At 39.2% G+C, this 17,089-nt stretch overlaps 3 protein-coding genes across 5 annotated transcripts; 2 read left to right on the plus strand and 1 right to left on the minus strand.

The window, feature by feature from the left end:
- Nucleotides 1-2,889: 2,889 nt before the first annotated feature.
- On the minus strand, nucleotides 2,890-5,865 carry atg12 (autophagy related 12). 2 transcript variants are annotated; one of them, XM_005798787.3, is made up of 4 exons: nucleotides 5,695-5,865; nucleotides 4,608-4,744; nucleotides 4,447-4,509; nucleotides 2,890-3,054 (listed from the first exon to the last, which is right to left on the minus strand). In XM_005798787.3, the coding sequence occupies exons 1-4, from the start codon at nucleotides 5,840-5,842 to the stop codon at nucleotides 2,995-2,997; spliced, it is 408 nt and encodes a 135-aa protein (XP_005798844.1). In that variant the 5' UTR covers nucleotides 5,843-5,865; the 3' UTR covers nucleotides 2,890-2,994. The 2 variants fall into 2 exon arrangements, with proteins under 2 accessions (XP_005798844.1, XP_023187269.1); XM_023331501.1 differs by lacking the exon at nucleotides 2,890-3,054 and adding an exon at nucleotides 3,069-3,437.
- A 123-nt stretch (nucleotides 5,866-5,988) lies between these two features.
- On the plus strand, nucleotides 5,989-9,550 carry isoc2 (isochorismatase domain containing 2). Its single transcript, XM_014468678.2, has 6 exons — nucleotides 5,989-6,207; nucleotides 6,806-6,930; nucleotides 7,104-7,316; nucleotides 7,469-7,539; nucleotides 7,621-7,738; nucleotides 9,399-9,550. Coding segments are annotated over exons 1-6 (594 nt in total). The 5' UTR covers nucleotides 5,989-6,206; the 3' UTR covers nucleotides 9,465-9,550.
- Nucleotides 9,551-9,640: 90 nt separating this feature from the next.
- LOC106699616 (forkhead box protein J2-like) lies at nucleotides 9,641-17,089 on the plus strand. 2 transcript variants are annotated; one of them, XM_023331500.1, is made up of 10 exons: nucleotides 9,641-10,007; nucleotides 10,318-10,675; nucleotides 10,761-10,835; nucleotides 10,943-11,044; nucleotides 13,450-13,566; nucleotides 13,646-14,087; nucleotides 14,172-14,381; nucleotides 14,504-14,605; nucleotides 15,186-15,518; nucleotides 16,742-17,089. In XM_023331500.1, the coding sequence occupies exons 2-10, from the start codon at nucleotides 10,346-10,348 to the stop codon at nucleotides 16,852-16,854; spliced, it is 1,824 nt and encodes a 607-aa protein (XP_023187268.1). In that variant the 5' UTR covers nucleotides 9,641-10,007; nucleotides 10,318-10,345; the 3' UTR covers nucleotides 16,855-17,089. The 2 variants fall into 2 exon arrangements, with proteins under 2 accessions (XP_023187268.1, XP_014324174.1); XM_014468688.2 differs by having other exon boundaries at nucleotides 16,745-17,089.

Consider the following 17,089-nt stretch of genomic DNA (forward strand, 5'->3'; position numbering starts at 1 on the left):
ATCATTATTCCTCCTAAGGTGGCTCCAGCTGAACTTTTAGGACTAGACACCAGGGCACATTACAAAATATTTCTTTTTTGTGACTTTATGGATGAGACACAGATTTAAACGCCTACCCCCCACCCCCCCTGAGATAATCCATGGAAATCTGCTTTAATCTCTTTGTGTTAGTTGTATTTTAGTGTGACCATGATGTCTCTCTAGCAGGGCCTCTCTGTCAGTCCACAGCCCCTGAAAGGACAGAAAAGAAAATGGTAAACAAAAAAATTTAATTTACCGCCGTTAATCAAGACGATCTCATTGGCTGAAACACAGTCCAAGATGTACAGCGGGACACTTAGCATCTACTAATGCTTTATTGTAGCAGTTGTAGTTCTGCTGTGCTCAGCTAAAATAAAACACTGCTTCAATAAATGTTACACAAGCCTTTTAAGTAGTGCATTACTTTAAAACATTTATTGTACCTTGAAGAAATGTTTATATCCTTCACAGCTACACATTTCATCACATAATATAGCTTTTATATGTCTTATTGGGATTTTATGTGATAATTGTGTCTAATTATGAAAGGAAAACACTATATATTATTAAAAATTATTTATGAATAAAATTTGAAATGCATATTTACTCTGACAACCAGAGCTCTGGAGAACTCGCTGACAAGTCAACTATCAGTTATTCACAAATCTGACATCTACTGAACCGCGGTGATATTGTTGAGATGTTAAAAAGAAAAAAAACCAAACAAGCAAACAAACAAAAAAACGGAACAAGTCCTCATTGGGCAGTTCTGGAAGAAAACTTAGTAATGGCTACAGGAGACTTAAGATAGGGACAGGGGTTCATCTAAAGCAGGTCAGCTCTACACAGAGCTAGAATGGAGTGGCTTAGTTTAAAGCATATTCATGTTATGGAATGGCCCAGTTGAAGTCCAGACATAAATCCAGCTAAAATTCTGGGACAAGATTCTAAATATCTGTTCACAGATGCTTGAGATCCAATCTAGCTTGAGATATTTTGCAGAGTAGCGGGTTATAATTTTAGTTTCTAGCAGGGCAGAGCTTATATAGATCTACCAGAAAATACTTCTAGTTACAGTAAAGTATACTTCTACAAATTGACTCATGAGTATAGTGCATCATACTTTTCAAATGTTTATATGTAAGAAGCTTTGAACCCCATGCATGGTCCATTTCACAATTATGCACTACTCTGGATTTTTCACATAAGATCCCAACAAAATATACAAAATGTGAAAAATGTTCCAGCAATATTAGTACCTGTCCAATTGGTAAGAGGCCATTTAAAAATAAAGTAACATACAAGGACAGGAGTGGCCAAATTCAGTCCTTAAGAGCTGCTTTGCTGAAACTTTTTCCTGCTCCAGTACACCAGAATTAAATAAATGATTCGTTAGCAGGTCTCTGCAGAGCTGAACCCATTTGATTCATGTGTGTTGAAGCAAGGATCCACTTGCTTCAACACACAAGTTGCAGGATAGTAGTTATTGAGGACTGGACTTGGCCTCTCCTTTACCAGGACAGTTGACAAACTACAGGATGTGCAGGTGGAGAAGTGATGCAGTTTTAGTGACTTGACTGAACAAAGAAATGAGCTTATGCTAGGTAACAGCTTAAATCTTAAAAGCAGTACAAAAAAAAGTTTATTTCCAGCTTTGTCTATCATTTAAAGTGAATCATTTTAAATCATTCATCTTGAGAAAGATTAGTGAGAAAAATAAATAGGCTTGGCTACTTGTCTTGATAAAACGTCATCAAATTTATCTTTGCATTTATAACTGAATACAATTTGAGGGAAATCTACCAATAGGTGTAATTTTTTTTTAGAATGTATTATTAAGATGCTCCTCCTCCCACAAAGACAAAAAACAGTCTCAGTCTATAACAGCCATTTCTTAATGATTTAGTTATATATATTTCTCTAATGTTAAATGTACCTACCCAAACTCTTTTTTGCTTCTTGATACAAAATATCCCGGCATAAGAAAAGAAAAAACTTAATCCGTCACTTCTTGGACTCTTCTTGTAAAAGATTTCTTGATCAAAAAGCTCCTTAGGAACTTAAACTTAAATCCTCCATGGTGAACTGCCTCTGTAACACTCCTCATTTATCGCCTGTTATTTTCCCTCGCTGGTCCTTACCTCCCCAGCTCCACTCTCCTCTCCTGTGAAACCTCCAGTCCAGCGGATGGACGGAGATGTGAACTGATGGAGAGACAGAGCATCTGCCTCCACGCCAATCACCAATCTACTCTCTTTCTCTGGAGTTTATGTCACATACGCATCCTGACTCACATAATCCTGCTGCATCCATCTGTTGCTGTGGTGCCTCCTCTCTTCATGTTGGTCTAATTTCATGAGGTGCTTCCTTTTTAAACATCCATCACAACTTAATCACCAGCCTGAGTTTCTGATTTACAGCAGTGTGATGAAGTGTTTGCCATCTTACAGATTCTTTCTCTTGACTTTTGTTTGAAGGATTACCTAAGTAACTACAGAAAGCAGTTTGCAAATAATTTTAATAGGGAAAATAGTTAAGATCAACCTAGCCCTATGTGAAAAAGTAATTACCCTCTAAACCTAGCAACTAATTAAAGCAACATTGACTTGAACATTTGTTACACACATCAGTATTGGATCTCTTAGATCAATGGAGGAATTTTGCTCCTCTCTTCTTGGTGTCAGAATGACTTTAATTTAGCCACAGTGAAGGGTTTTTGAGGATGAATGAACTATTTAAGGATGTAAGTCCAGCTGTAAGCTTTTCTAAAGCTTTTTTCTTTTGCATCTTTCTGAATATGTCCCAAACCGAATGAAAAGAATCAACATTTACTTCTGTTGGAAGAAAACAGAAACAAGGCCACAGAAAAATGTTTGCAATTATTTATTTAAAAGCATTTACATACAATCTGAAAGACAGCAAATATCGAAAGAGGGAGCATACAAGAAATTCATTAAACATCAAAAAAAGAAGTTAACCCCAGGCTTGAGATTTACAATAATGAAGAACTAGCTTCCCGTCGCTGCCGAAGCACTAGGAGAGACAGAGAAAGACAAACGCAAAATAAAATCAGTGACAGAGAATTTTAAAAAAATAACAAAACTGCATTTTGATTGAAATGTAAAGGATCACCATCTTCAAAAACTCTTTGAAAAATCTGAATTAATTAGCTACAACAATTAATTTCCCTTTGGGATTAATAAAGTTTTTTTGAATTTGAATTTTAATATTCGAGATGAAAAGAACAGGCGTAGCAGCTGAAAGTGAAAATTGACGCTCCGCTGTGTTTTTTCCCTTCACTGTCACCTTCTGAAAGAACTGGCTGAAGATTTTAAGCTTTGGTCTGTGAAGTTTCCCTCTTCATGCGCCCTCTGCTGATCAACTCAGGCAGGTGGGATTCTGTCATTGTACTGATACTGAAGGGCACAAAAAAGGAAAATATGCAGTACCTACAAAAAGTATTCACCCACTTGGAGGCTTTACCTTTTTTTTTATTACTTTTAGGAAATAAAAGTAAATTTTGCTTTTGTTTTGACAAAAACCCCATTAATGTCAATGTGAAAAGGGTTCCAGCAAAAATATGCAAAGTAAAAAAGTGTGTATAAATATGTTGAGTAAATTTTTTGTCAAAAAAAAAGAAATATTTTTTTATTATTATGATTGATTTGTGAAAATATTAAAAGGGTAAAACATTCAAAGGGGTAATTTAAGAGCTGAAACCTTTTTCTTTTTGCCTCTTTTATTCAGTTCCTACCACAGAGTATTAGGGTCATTGTACATTAAAGAAAGTGACCAGAGTAGTCAATTTTTTCCAAACTATATTAATTTCACTCTTACAAATGTCTGACTGTACAATGTCAGCAAATATCTTTGTCTTAATACAGTTAATTTGTGCCTTTATTCAAGGAAAACTATAACTTTTTTGCAAACTTGGAACTTGGCATCAGAAAATATAATTTTTTTTCTTATAAATATGTTAAGTTAATGCGTAAATTCTGGCAAAAATGTACTTCTTCATGGATACATAATTTTTTCCTTAATCTACAATGGCCACAATATTCCGTCGTAGTTTCCTCCCTACAGCCAGAATGCAACTCTAATAAAAATCAGAAAGTGCTACATCTATAAATGTTTTTTTTCCAGAATCCCACTTTGTAATGATTGCAACATTTTCTAGAATATCCTAATTGTAAATCTGAATATTGCTAAACACTTTAAATAAAGAGGAGAAAAAATAAATAAAAATCCTTCTGCTGAGATACTGTGTGTGTTTATATATTGTAATATTCTCTAGAAACAGGATAAAGAAATTAGCAGTATGTATTCTGTTTTAATAACAACAAAATATATTTTAAAGTTAAAAGAAAAAAATTAATTAACACTAAAAATACCCCAATAATGTATTATAAGTGTTTATAAACTCACATCAAAAAGGACTCCCACTTCCTGATCTGGCGATGGTGCAAATGACTGATGGACATAGATGAACTTAAGAAAAGCAAACAGCCTGAGTGAGGACTTCACAGAACAGAAGCACTCAATTTCTTACATATTTTTCAAATGTACTACAGAAAGTTCATCCTTACCAGTTGTTCATTGGCATCAAGTTTGAGGAAGCGAGAAATGAACTGAGAGAGGGACTGTACCGTCCTCCCCCTGTCCACTGCCCACTTCTTTGTTTTCATTATAGGAGTGTCTCCCACAGCCTTCAACAGCACATCGACTGTAAAAGTAGAAAGAATAAACATTTAACGAAACCAACTTCTGTTGCAACACAGTGTTTACGAGAAATTTATGACAATTCCTGTGAAAAGCAGGAAATGTATTTTTGCAAGGCCAGTAATGTTTAGGGGTGGATGTTAACTTGCATCCCTTCTCCAACACACCTGAATGGAAAGAACAATCTCTTACTACGTAGGTCTCTGCAGAGCTGAATGGCTGCTGGTGAATGACTTTAGCCATTTGATTTAGGGTTGTTCAAGCAGAGATGCATCTAAAAGTTGCAGGACGTCAGCTCTCAAGAACTGGACTTCTCTACCCCTGCTGCATATAGCTTTACCATATATCATTTTCATGGTATGTTTTATTTTTAAATACTTGATTGCGAAATTGATTGAAATTAGAAGAATCACTATGTAATGGGAAATAAATACCACAGTCAACGACTGCCAGACGTATTTAGAACTGACAATCCTAAATACAGGATTGTCAGTCCTATGTTTAGGGCTGACAATAAGGAAGAAAAGTATTTCAGTGTTCAATATAAACATTGATGAGGAACCACCCCGAACTGGACGTTTTTAATCTTATTTTACAAATAACATTACGTACATACAGGAAATATTAAGATTATATAAACTGCCGTAAACTACATTGGAAATATACAGAGAAATACAAATCTAACGTTAAATTTACAGAATGTGGACAAGTAAATGCTGTGCCTTTACTAGCAGTAGCATTAGCTTTCCTCCTCGACTGAAATTAGCACGTGTTTAAAATATCGTAGCTCATTGGCTGAACAGTACAAATGCATTCTTGCTATTGGCTGAAACTTCTGTCAATTATCATCTACGTCATCCACTCAAAAAAACACACTGTTAGCGTTAGCAAGACATGTCAACAACAAATAAGCACTTGTTTGTAACTCGCGTCAAATCTGTTCGGCGTTCTTACTTTTTTTCTTCTCCTCACTGGTCGCGGAGTTTTCTGACGGTGAATGTAGTTCTTCTTTCTGTGTTTCTGTTGGAGACTCAGCATTGTCGGACATCTTTAGCTGTACTTTGGTTTCACTCAGCTCAGCAAACCTAGCTGCAGCAAACATTCCCTGCTATTGGTTGAAAGGGACGTCAATCTGAGCAATAGGCAATTCTATTTGCCATTATTATTTGGAAGGGGTGGGCTTATTGTAGAGCCTTGTGTTCCGTGTATTTCCCGATAATCGTGGTTAGTTTCAGGTATTTTATTTGTATGTTGCATGTCTGTTTTGCAGACGTTTTTCAATCTTCGGTTAGCATTATCGGCTGTTTATGTTCGGCGTTCAAGTACTTCCACTTTTTCTTGCAACTAATTTGTAGATATTTCCCTTCAGGACGCGTCACATGGGAAATAATACTTTAACCTGGTAGTTGATGTTTTTACTGTCCCCTTGAACCTGTCACCCATCCTGCTCACTTCAGCACAGAAACAGTAAGTCGCATTACTTTTGATAAATCATTTTAGGATCACAGCTGCTTTTTTATCGCTTCTTGTCTTTGGTTATGCAATGACGCACTGAAAAAAAAGTTATACACACAGTATTTGAGTTAAAAACTATAGTATTTAGTTTTTTTAAAAACAATATTTGCAGATATCTACAAGTGGCTGCTTTGCAGAACAAGAACTACGACCTTGCATTCATTTTGGTATAAGTTTTTTCTCAGACCTGACTGAGAACATTTCTGCTTATGAACATAAACGGAGCAAAACTGTCAGTCTCTGAATCTACAGAGCTGATGGAGAGGTACTCCAAAAAGGTTGCTGCAGCTTCAACTAGAGCAAAAGATGCTTCTAGAAAGTATCGACTCAGGGGGAGTTAATACAAGTGCGTTTCTTACTTATTAGATTTTTATCTGTAAAAATAAAAAAATGAACATTTTGAATGATTTTTCCTTTCATTTCACAGCTGTACACTACTTCATGCTGCCTGAACATGTACAATTCCAACAAATACACTGAAATTTGCTTGATGTGCAATGGTAGTGTTGCCAGATGTTATATTTCTTAGATTGCAATGTCTTTGTTGCAGTGGCAAACATCGGCAGGCTCTCCACCAAGGATGCTGTCCTCTTCCTGTGTGACATGCAGGAGAAGTTCAGACCCAACATCTTCCAGTTCACCAACATCGTTAGCAACGCAGCCCGGGTCCTCCAGGTTGTTAATACCGATCAACTCATTTTAATTCAATTCAAATTCAAAAGCACTTTATTGATCCCAAAGGGAAATTAAATGTTGTTGTTAATTCATAATTCTTCAAAGAGTTATTGCTGTTATTTGTTGTTAATTTGTAGTCATTTGTCGCCTCTAACCTTGAACTGCTCCTGCAGGCCAGTCGTATTCTGGGCATCCCCACCATCTTGACAGAGCAGTACCCTAAAGGCCTGGGACCCACCGTGCCGGAGCTGGGGGCAGGGGATCTGACCGCTCATGCTAAGACCTCTTTCACTATGATCATAGAAGAAGTGGAGAAGGAGCTGAAGGCTCTGGGGAGCCCTAAACAAGCCATTCTGTGTGGAATAGAAGCACATGCCTGCATTGCTGTAATTAATATTTTTGTTTTTGCATCGTATTTAGACTACAGACTTTAGACTTATTTTAATGTTGATAATAATGAACGCAAGCTGGAAAGAGTAAGTATGCTAGTTATATTTTTAGATTAAAGTATTAAAAAATCTTCCCTCCTTTTGCTCAGTGCACTACATATGACCTTATTGAGAAGGGAATGGAGGTCCATATTGTGGCTGATGCCGTTTCCTCCAGGAGGTATCTGTCGATTTTCCTTTCTTCCACTTGCATTCTGTTTATGCATAATATTTAGCCTAATACTTATGCTTCACTCCGCAGCCAGACGGATCGGTTGTTTGCTTTGTCCCGAATTAAGCAGAGCGGGGCTTACCTCACCACCACAGAGGCCGTCCTGCTGCAGCTCGTTCAGGACGCCAAACACCCCAACTTTAAGGAGGTCCTGATTACATCTGCTCAACACGCTTCACATTTAAGCCAAACAGCTGGATATTAATATATTATTTAATTTAAAGAAATTATATTCAACATGCTAAAGAATAGGAATAAAGGATAAAAAACTTGCTTGAAAACACAAAAGCCACTTTAGGTCTGTGTACCGTAAATCAAATGTCAGGGCAAAAAAATGACATATCAGCAGAGGAACGTACGCTAAATGATGATTCAGGAAGTCACCAAAATGGATAAAATTCAGTTTTTGATGTACTGAAGGATATCTACAAAAATAAACTGAATAGAGGATTATATGGCTTTCAATATGTGTAAATGTTAAGAGTTAAAGAAATCAAAGCTAAAACTATGTAAAATTGTAAACGAGAGGGCAGCAACCTTTTACAATCTTGAGAGCCACTTTTGTCTTTTTGCCAGCAAAAGAAAATTTTAGATTGAAGAAAGTTACAGGAAACAAATTAGCTTATTTTAACAAAAAATCAGCTTTAATACATTTTTTTAATGAAAATATACAAACACATCTTTTTAGGTTTTAAGATAAAGAAAATCATCAAACTTTTACACAAAAGGAATTAACCTTATTTCTCAAGGGAAGCTAAACTTTTAAACAAAAAAATACCAAAAAACCACATACTTTGCAACCAAAAAACAATATTCCTCCTTGTGCTACTGGTGTCATTCTTTATGGAAAGTCCTTTCATATATTCCACAAAAACTGGATTTTTAAAATTAGCCTTACCATGTAAAACACAAATTCTTCAGCGTTTTAGACCAAAGTTATTAAGAGCCACAGTGGATGGTTTAAAGAGCCGCCTGTGGAGCTGCTCATTAGTGATCTCTACCCTAAATAAGAAAATCCTAGAACTGATATTAGAATGACTAGAAAGCCAGTGAATGTATGATGAGGTGTGTTCTCACCAGTTCATATTAAATTTAGTTTATAAAGCCACTATATTAACAAAGTGCAATTTTTTTCAATTCTGGGATTTACTCATCAGGACATATTAAGATTTTCTGATCTTTTGTCAGATGAGACCAAAATGAAGGACGTCTAAAGAAATCGCAACACAGAACATAATCTCAAAAGCTTTATATCAATTTATAAGCACAGTGGTGGAAGTATGATGATTTGGTCTTGCTCTCCATGTATTCTGGAGTCAAATCTGAGGTCATCACTCTTTTAGCTAAAACTTGATTGAAACTGGGTCATGCAAGCAAAGAAGCAAATGTTACATAAACAGGAAGAGACCAAAGATTCCTCCTTGAGAATGTGAGAGATTCTCACATTCAGTCGTATTCTGGAGATTAATCCTAAGAAGAGAGATTAATCCTAAGAAAATCCAATAGAAAACAACTCCTGCAAGTGACCGCTGCTAAATGTAATAAGCAGCTGAGGTTTTCACTCACTGTTTTTCTGTATTTACTTCATTTTTGTTTAATAAGCAGCAGGATGGTGGGGGGCTTTTTTTTACGCTTAGTGGTCATTTTACAGCCTGGTAATGGAGAGATCTTTGATCATGTCCTGATAAGTAAAAACTGAAAAATCAATATCCAGAGAATAGCAGTTTTAATATCTCTTTAGACTATGTTTTTATACGAGCTGGATTTATGACTATGTTCAAATAACAAATGTTGATCTTCGTTGGCAGATCCAGAAGCTCTTGACCCAGCCGTCTCCTGACACCGGCCTCCTCGCCTTCTTCAGCGCCCTGTAGAGGGATCGCCTCATGTTGTTACGTTCCACTGTACAACCCTCTGTTTTTAACACAGGGACTTCAATAAAACATTGCTTTTGCTGTAACTCCTCTGTCCTGTGGTTTTGTCCTTGTCTCAGTCAGTCCACCCTCCACATATGTGATGTGTTGACTTAGTGTGGTGCAAAGTTCACGTGTTTCTTTGCAATGCAAACCTGACAGGCCCAGGAGGAGGGACCTTCTCCCAGAGGCGGGAGCAGAAAGTGAGCTCACACCGGGGGAGGAGTGAGTGACGTCTTTCTGGTAAAGTCAGAAAGGGAGGGGAAGGGCAGAAGGAGAGAAAAAGGAAGCTCTCCGATTAGTATTTTGTGTATATTTCTTCAAAGTTACACAAACTTTCTCAAACGGAAGGTGGGATCGGTTTCCTGGAGGACGCTGCTGCGCTGAGGAGGGAGATCCGACGGTGGAGGGAAGACGCCAGTTTGACAGCAGACGTGCACAGCTGATGACAGCATAAAATATTAACACTTCTCAAGGCCCTGGGCCTCGAGTGACCAAAGAAAGGTAAGCAAAGTCGGCCTTCCTCTTTCAAAAAAACAACAAGCAGAGGTGGAGGTGGCACGCTCGCATGACTGCATACGCTCGCCGTGTCTTTGCTTGTTGGCGGAAAGTTCTCAGAGCAGCACAGTGTGTCTTGTGTGTGAGCTAAACTGTTTTGTAAGAGAAGCTGGCTGGAGGAACGGGAACAGAGCAGCCGAGTCTCTCATAGTTCAGGCTGACGGGCATCTCCTCTCTGACCGGTCACTGTTTGTTCAAAAAAAAAAAGAACTTTGTAGAGAATGTTAATCCAGTACTGTGTGCTTTGGTCCTCCAGATCCTGGACAGAGGGAATAAGAAAAGAAATGTCTTCTGACTTGGACTCCAGTCTCACCAGCATTGACTGGCTGCCCAAACTGGGAATCAGCAGCCTGCGCTCGGGGAAAGAGAGAGGAGGGGTAGGAGGAGGGGAGAGGGAGAGAAAGAGAGACAGAGGGAGGGAGAGGGGCGACTTTGTGCCGTCAGTGCCGAGCCCCTTGCCATCAAACTGCAAAGGGAAACCCCCCCACAGCTACGCCACCCTCATAGCCATGGCGATAGCAGCTGCACCAGAGAGGAAGCTGAGCTTAAACGACATCTACACCTGGATAAGCAACACTTTTCCTTATTACAGCCGAGTCGGCCGAGGCTGGAAGGCAAGCTCTACCATCCACATGATACTAAAGTGTAACATTATCATAACTGTATTGAATATAACTTGAGTCTTCTTGATCTCAACAGAACTCCATCAGACACAATCTGTCCCTGAACAAATGCTTCAGGAAAGTTCCTCGGCCACAGAATGACCCCGGCAAGGTGGGCTCTTTGATGCTGTCACTTAACACGCTTTTGTGGGAATGTTCATCTTATAAGATAAAGAAATGGTTTTGGAAAAAAATAAAATCCTAATCCTGTATTTCCAGGGCTCCTATTGGACGATGGATGGGCCTCCAGAGTCCATGAGTCCTCCAAGGGCTCCAAAGCGCCCCTATCCTGAGGAGGACGAGGAAGAGGAGCTTCAGCATGTACGGTTGATCTTAATTATTCCATCTATACATTACTCATGTTTTATTCATACATATATATATATATATATTTCATTTTGGGGCTGTAATAATGTCTAAATCTTTCTTTACAAAGCCCATTAAACCAGCGAAGCCCCTTCACACAGGGGTGTCAAACAATTTTTTATTTGGGTCATATCAAGACCATGAATGTTCTCAAAGGGCCGGTTGTGCCATGATGTTTTGATAACGTACCTATTATCAAACGTAAAATATTAAGAAATAAGTGTCTCTTCACTTGACGACTACTGCTTAAAATTAGACAGTATTAAACATCTTTTCATGTTGTTGTAATTTGGCACAAAAGAAATTAGAACTACTTTGACTTGATTGATAAAATAATCATTAAGCACAAAACTATTTTTGAAGGCTTGTATGTGGTTCTTAATGTGACTCTCTGGACTCCAGTGGGCCACATTAAAAGCTATGACGGGCCAGATTCGGCCCCTGGGCCTTGAGTTTGACACCTTACAGAAACCCACAATGATTTGGAATGTCTTTTTTTAAATCATTACCATTAAATTGAAAGATCTTTAATTGCTCATGTTGTGCAGATCAATTTTATAGATGTGTTATAGAACAAAATCCTTTATTTTTCCGCTCAGATTTCAAAAGGCTTCCTGAGGGTCTTTCATAGTTTTTCTTTTGAGTTTTTCTGCCTTTTCTGAGTCTAGTTTCGTCCTCTAGTGTTAATGTGTGGCGGCTATGATGTCATTCAGCTACTTTCCGGTTCAAGATGTGGTCATATATAAAGACATAAATGCAGAAGTTGATTTATTTTTGCTAAATTATGAGTAAAATGAAGCCAAAGACTAAAGAAAGTTTGTGATTACCACCGCATAAAACTGACTCAAGACTTTTGCACACAGAAGTTATTGCTTATATTCTGTTACCATGGAAACTGAATTCAACTAGTGGACAGACTTTGCTGACCTAGGAGTCGCACTCATTTCCTATTCAAGTCTGAACCCTGAACTCAAACCCCTTCACCACATTACGGTGGCGATTCTGAAAAGAGACGGTCGTCTCTAATTCTGCAGTCACTGCGCTTAACCATAGGAAGGCGAACTGCTCCCATTGGGTCAGAGGTCAGCCTCTGCCTCAAAGTATCAGAGGGCCTGGGTCACAATACACGGTAGCGGGAATTGTATTAACAGGTTGATTGTTCGTCTGCAGTAATGTGGACACTGCTACAGTTTGTTGTGGTGAAAAAGAGCTGAGTTAATTAGTGAACCTCTCAGTTTACGTCTGTCTTTGTTCCGACCTTCGCCTGTGGTCAATAGATATGGATCATGACCAGAAGATCCTGGAAACAAGTGGCTGAAATAGATTAGCAGGGCTCAGTCTTTGTGCAGTTTCCTTCTTGGACTGGGATAAATATACAATTTCACTTGCTACTGAAAATATGCTAAAAAATTGTACTCACGTAAGAGTAGCGCTACTTCAACATGGTTTTACTCAAGTAAGAGTAAAACGTAGCCATCCAAGAAATCCCTCCAGTTAGAGTAAAAAAGTACTTGGTATAAATGGCACTCAAATACTGAGTAGCTGATCAAATCATCGATCATTTATGCCTAAAAATTATATAATCAGACAGATCACAATACAAAGTCATGCAGAATATTGATATTTTAGAGGACATATTGAAGATAATTTATATAAATAATGAATTGCAAAATAAATTCAGGCAAAATAAACAATTTTCCAAATCAAATTTTTTAACTTAAAACGTAGGAGACTTTAGCAAAAACTGCATCGTCCAGGCACCAGTCTGTGTCTGGTGCCTTTTTGGTTAAAGTGGAGTACCCAGAAAGTTTACTCAAATAAGAGTATCAATACTTCATAAGTAAAAGTAAAAAGTGCAGCATAGTAAAAATACTAAGAGTAGAATTTTTCCAAAATGTGACTCAAGTAAATACAACTAGTTACTACCCAACTCCGACTATTATTGTTTCAAATATTTAAAATCAAAAACAATTTCAAATATTGTTTCCATAAAAAGTAAAATACAAGGAATGATTTAAATGGTTGTTTTGATGACTAAAACAGCTACAGCAGTACATCCAGTTCTGATGCTCACTCCTCACTGCGTCTCAGAGATACGCTTTAAGAGCTTTTCCTTCACTTTTCCTGGTGTGAAGTAATATTCCTGTGCTTTTTTTAACGGAAGAGATCGTCAGCCTGTGAACAGGTTTTGGAGGTTAGTCACTGTTTTCTGCTCTGCATTCAGAGCGTGGGTGTAGGACCTGAGCGCAGACTCAACTCTGTTGTTGTTTTTGTTTTGTTCTGTGTATGCTGTAATGCTGCATTCCTGTGGGATTTCCTCTTCTTTTCCATGCTTAAAGACTGATTCTATGCTTTTACAGATTCCTCCACCTGCAAAGGCGGCAGCGGTGAAAGGGCCCTCTCCCCACCTGGACCCGCAGTTCAACGCATCCCCAGTCAGACCCACCCACCACCCTCCATCTCCTCCCCCACACGAGGTAGACTCACGTCATTCCAGCTCATATTACAGCCATGTCTGACGGGTTTTGCATAGAAGTCTCATCTTCGTCTTCGCAGGAACCGTCGCCCTACATGTCAGCCCATGCCTCCGCTCTACCTGCCTCTCATTTATCTGTTTCTCAATCAGCTGAGCTCCCGCCAGCAGCCCCCATGTCATCCATCAATTCCTTCCCTCCTCCCGTCCCACCTGGCTCCACCTTTTCTGTCCCTGCAGCGTCTGCAACTGCTCCCTCTTATTCTAACTCAGCCCTGTCCTTTCCCGCCAACTCAGGCCCTCTGCCTGTTTCCACTTTTTCCTGCACTTCCAACTCTACACCCGTTTGCACCGTGTCTGGTCCCAGCTCCTCCTGCCCCGCCGTAGCCCCACCTCCGGCGGCTTCGGGGCACCACACTGCCGATCCTCCTCTGCGCTTCTCCTTCGAGGATCTGAACATACCGGACCTGTACGCTTCCTTCAAGTCCCTTTTCAAGACGATGCGTGAGAGAGGAGGCTCCATCTGTGAGTATGCAGGCCCGCTCAAGACGCACAAGCACGACACACATGAGCGACTCGGAGGAATCACTTGTTTTCTTTTTCCTGAAGCGGACGTCGCTCCCCTGCTTGTTCCCAGTAACGACACTACACCTCTTCACACTCCCACGCTGCCGCCGTTCTCCCCTCACCCCACGCCTGCGCTGACTGCACCACCAGTTGCAGGTCAACAACCGGTTGCAGGTCCACCGACTGTAGCAGCTGCAGCTGCGGCCATGCAAGCTCCACACCCTGCAGAGTCAGAGCGCATTTCGCAACTCAGTGAGTCTCACATTAATATCTCGACCCAGAGATTATCTAGCGCTAATAAAACCTGCGACATGACTAAAACTTAAAGTATTTTAAGTTTTGACCATTTCCCTCCCTCCCTTCTCCCCCTGCAGCGGTGCCAGCCGATTGGTTCAGTAACACAGATTCGCTGAAGGAGAGCTTCCGCATCGCCAGCAATCTGGACTGGGCAAACATAGACTTGTCCAGTCACCCAGGTCTGTGCTGCTCGCCACAATCTGATTTAAAGGGCCAGTTCACAACATTTTCAAAACAACATTTTTGTCCCCTCCTGTCATGGAAGAGCTTTTGATTTACATAACAAGGTTCTGGGATATCTGCCTCCAAATGTTCTCTCATCAATGCTCACAACACCCTCAAACCAATCAAGATGTAATGAAAAGGATATTTCTTTTAGTAATTCAGTTCATAAACATAGAGAGCTTCATCACATACAGCGATACGTTTATAGTGTTTATGTATGTTTATTTTGGTGATTATGGCCACCATTATGGTAGAGTACTTACAAATTTTACTCAAGTAAGAGCAATGATACTATAACGCATGTTATAGTAAAACTACTCCTTGAAGTACTCCCCCCTCCCCCGAACAGTTATTCAAGTATACGTAACTGAATACAGGATACAGGATTTTATAGATTATTTCTTTATTATCTTTCTTTTGTGAACAACTGATTCATTTCAGAAATTGAATCAAAGGTTTTGTTGTACTTATTGAAGTAAAAGTCACCTGATCTTCTGTATTTTAACAAAGGCGTCTTTATTTTCTGTGTCCCAGACCTCCTGGAGAGCATGAAGCAGGCTGAGCTCTGTGACTGGGCCCTCGACCCCGGCCTCTTCACCTCCCTCTGCGACTCTCTGAACCGCTTCTTTTCTCAGAAAGGCATGATCAGTCCTGGAAACAACTCCCCAGTTACCCACGGTGCACCTCACTTCCTGCAGCCATCGCCGCTGACGTCCAACCCTCCTCCGACCCTCAACAGCCTCACTCACCCCTCTCCCCTGCCCTACCCCACCACTCTCCCTCCCACTAATGGCACACAGCTGCCCCGGAGACCCCCACCCATGCAGGGACCTGCTCTACAGAGACCCCATCTGGCAAACGCAGCTGGTGAGTAGCAGACATTTTAAGCTGATTTTAGGGAAGCTTCAAGGAAATCTTGACCCTTTATCACCCTCGTTGTTTTTTTTTTTACACACAAAATGTAAAACATTTGGAAGATTGAGATGCTTTTTTCTCTCTTCCTATTTCAACCATTCAAACTTCACACATTTCATAACTTTTATTCAGACAATTTTCCAATATAAAGGACCTTCTCAATCGTTGTGCTCTTTGAAACCAAAGTACTTCCATATATTTTCAGTTAGAGAAGTTATTCAAGCTATCAAGCAATTACGGCAAACATATTTTACCTATTGGTCAGAAATTACAATTTGTTTTAAGAAAATCTTTGACAAAAATGGACTCAATTTATCCAAACCTCATTGCTATGCTGTTGCTAAGGAAAACCCTTAGTGACTCAAGAGTTACAAACCTTTCCATACAAACCATTCTCACTCCCAGAGATATTACTCTTCGTAAGCAGTTCATAGATCCAAACATAGGCAGTTTTGGTCCCTTCAGTCAATGTATCATTTAAGTAGTATTCACTGTAAAATCCCAACAGAATGAAGAGAATCTACACTTTTATTCCAACTCAATACCATAAAGAGCAAAAGATCAGAAGGTGTTGCACTATTTTGGAAAAATATTTTTGATTATGAACATCGTTCATTGTGAGGACACTTTATGTTTATATGTCTCCATGAGCTTTAGCATTTTGTCCATGTCTTAAAAAAATATTTCAAATTACAATGTTGCAAAGAAAGTGGAGATATGTTTATGTCTCCACTTTCTTGCACTCAACTTTCTCCTAATATCCTTGGATAAATCCATCTTACCTTTTTGTGGCTTTGCTTTCTTGTAGAGGGCATTGCTGAATCTACTCGCACATTGTCTTATCCATAACTGTAAAATATTTTTTTTTTTTTATCTGCCGTTATACTTTAATTTTCTGAGAAATTGAGTTTTAGTTAATAAGTCATTAACTATGACTTATTTGAAAAGAAATAAATGCATCAAAATGTATGAAATTACATTGAATTGCCTAAATAAACTTTTTGAAGGGTTCTGGACATGTTGATGCATCCCTTTGGCTATTTTTTCCTTGTGAAAACTGAAAGTATGTTTGTCACTGCGACAATTGAAAAGGAGAAGTTAATTAGAAATAAATTTTTTTTTTTAAATCTCACACTTCCTTTGAGGTCAGTTCATGTTTCCCTTTTACGTCTCAGCAGGGATCCATCCTCAGCCTGTGGCGCCACGACAGCGTCCTCCACTGAAGAACCTGCACAGCAACAGTGAGGAGTTCCAGGATGACTTTGACTGGGACTCTCTCATCCTTTGAGCCTCGCTTTCTTGTGATGGAGGAAAAAAAAAAAAACCCACCAAATATTTCACTTCCTGTTTCCCTGACAGCAAGTCTGGGATCAGGTTTGTCACTAATGACTGAATCTTAAGAGTTTTATGTTTTTCTTTTAAATTCATAGGCTGTAAAATTCTATTGTTTATCTTTTGTGGGTAAGTGGCTTCATATGTTAGATTTTCCCCCTCCCCCCCAAATACAGAAGTCATGAAACACA

The sequence above is a fragment of the Xiphophorus maculatus genome, chromosome 3, assembly GCF_002775205.1.
Source record: "Xiphophorus maculatus strain JP 163 A chromosome 3, X_maculatus-5.0-male, whole genome shotgun sequence".
NCBI classification, from domain to species: domain Eukaryota; kingdom Metazoa; phylum Chordata; class Actinopteri; order Cyprinodontiformes; family Poeciliidae; genus Xiphophorus; species Xiphophorus maculatus.

Excerpts from the sequence above, each read along its gene's own strand:
- LOC106699616 (XM_023331500.1), top strand. The coding sequence starts at position 10,346 with ATGTCTTCTGACTTGGACTCCAGTCTCACCAGCATTGACTGGCTGCCC. Across the intron at positions 10,836-10,942 it reads CACAGAATGACCCCGGCAAG|GGCTCCTATTGGACGATGGA; the intron begins GTGGGCTCTTTG and ends CTGTATTTCCAG. Across the intron at positions 13,567-13,645 it reads CATCTCCTCCCCCACACGAG|GAACCGTCGCCCTACATGTC; the intron begins GTAGACTCACGT and ends TCGTCTTCGCAG.
- isoc2 (XM_014468678.2), top strand. Across the intron at positions 7,317-7,468 it reads AAGCACATGCCTGCATTGCT|TGCACTACATATGACCTTAT; the intron begins GTAATTAATATT and ends CCTTTTGCTCAG. Across the intron at positions 7,540-7,620 it reads GATGCCGTTTCCTCCAGGAG|CCAGACGGATCGGTTGTTTG; the intron begins GTATCTGTCGAT and ends TTCACTCCGCAG.
- atg12 (XM_005798787.3), bottom strand. The coding sequence starts at position 5,842 with ATGTTTGCTGCAGCTAGGTTTGCTGAGCTGAGTGAAACCAAAGTACAG. Across the intron at positions 4,510-4,607 it reads TTGATGCCAATGAACAACTG|TTCATCTATGTCCATCAGTC; the intron begins GTAAGGATGAAC and ends GCTTTTCTTAAG. Across the intron at positions 3,055-4,446 it reads AAGTGGGAGTCCTTTTTGAT|TGCTTCGGCAGCGACGGGAA; the intron begins GTGAGTTTATAA and ends TGTCTCTCCTAG.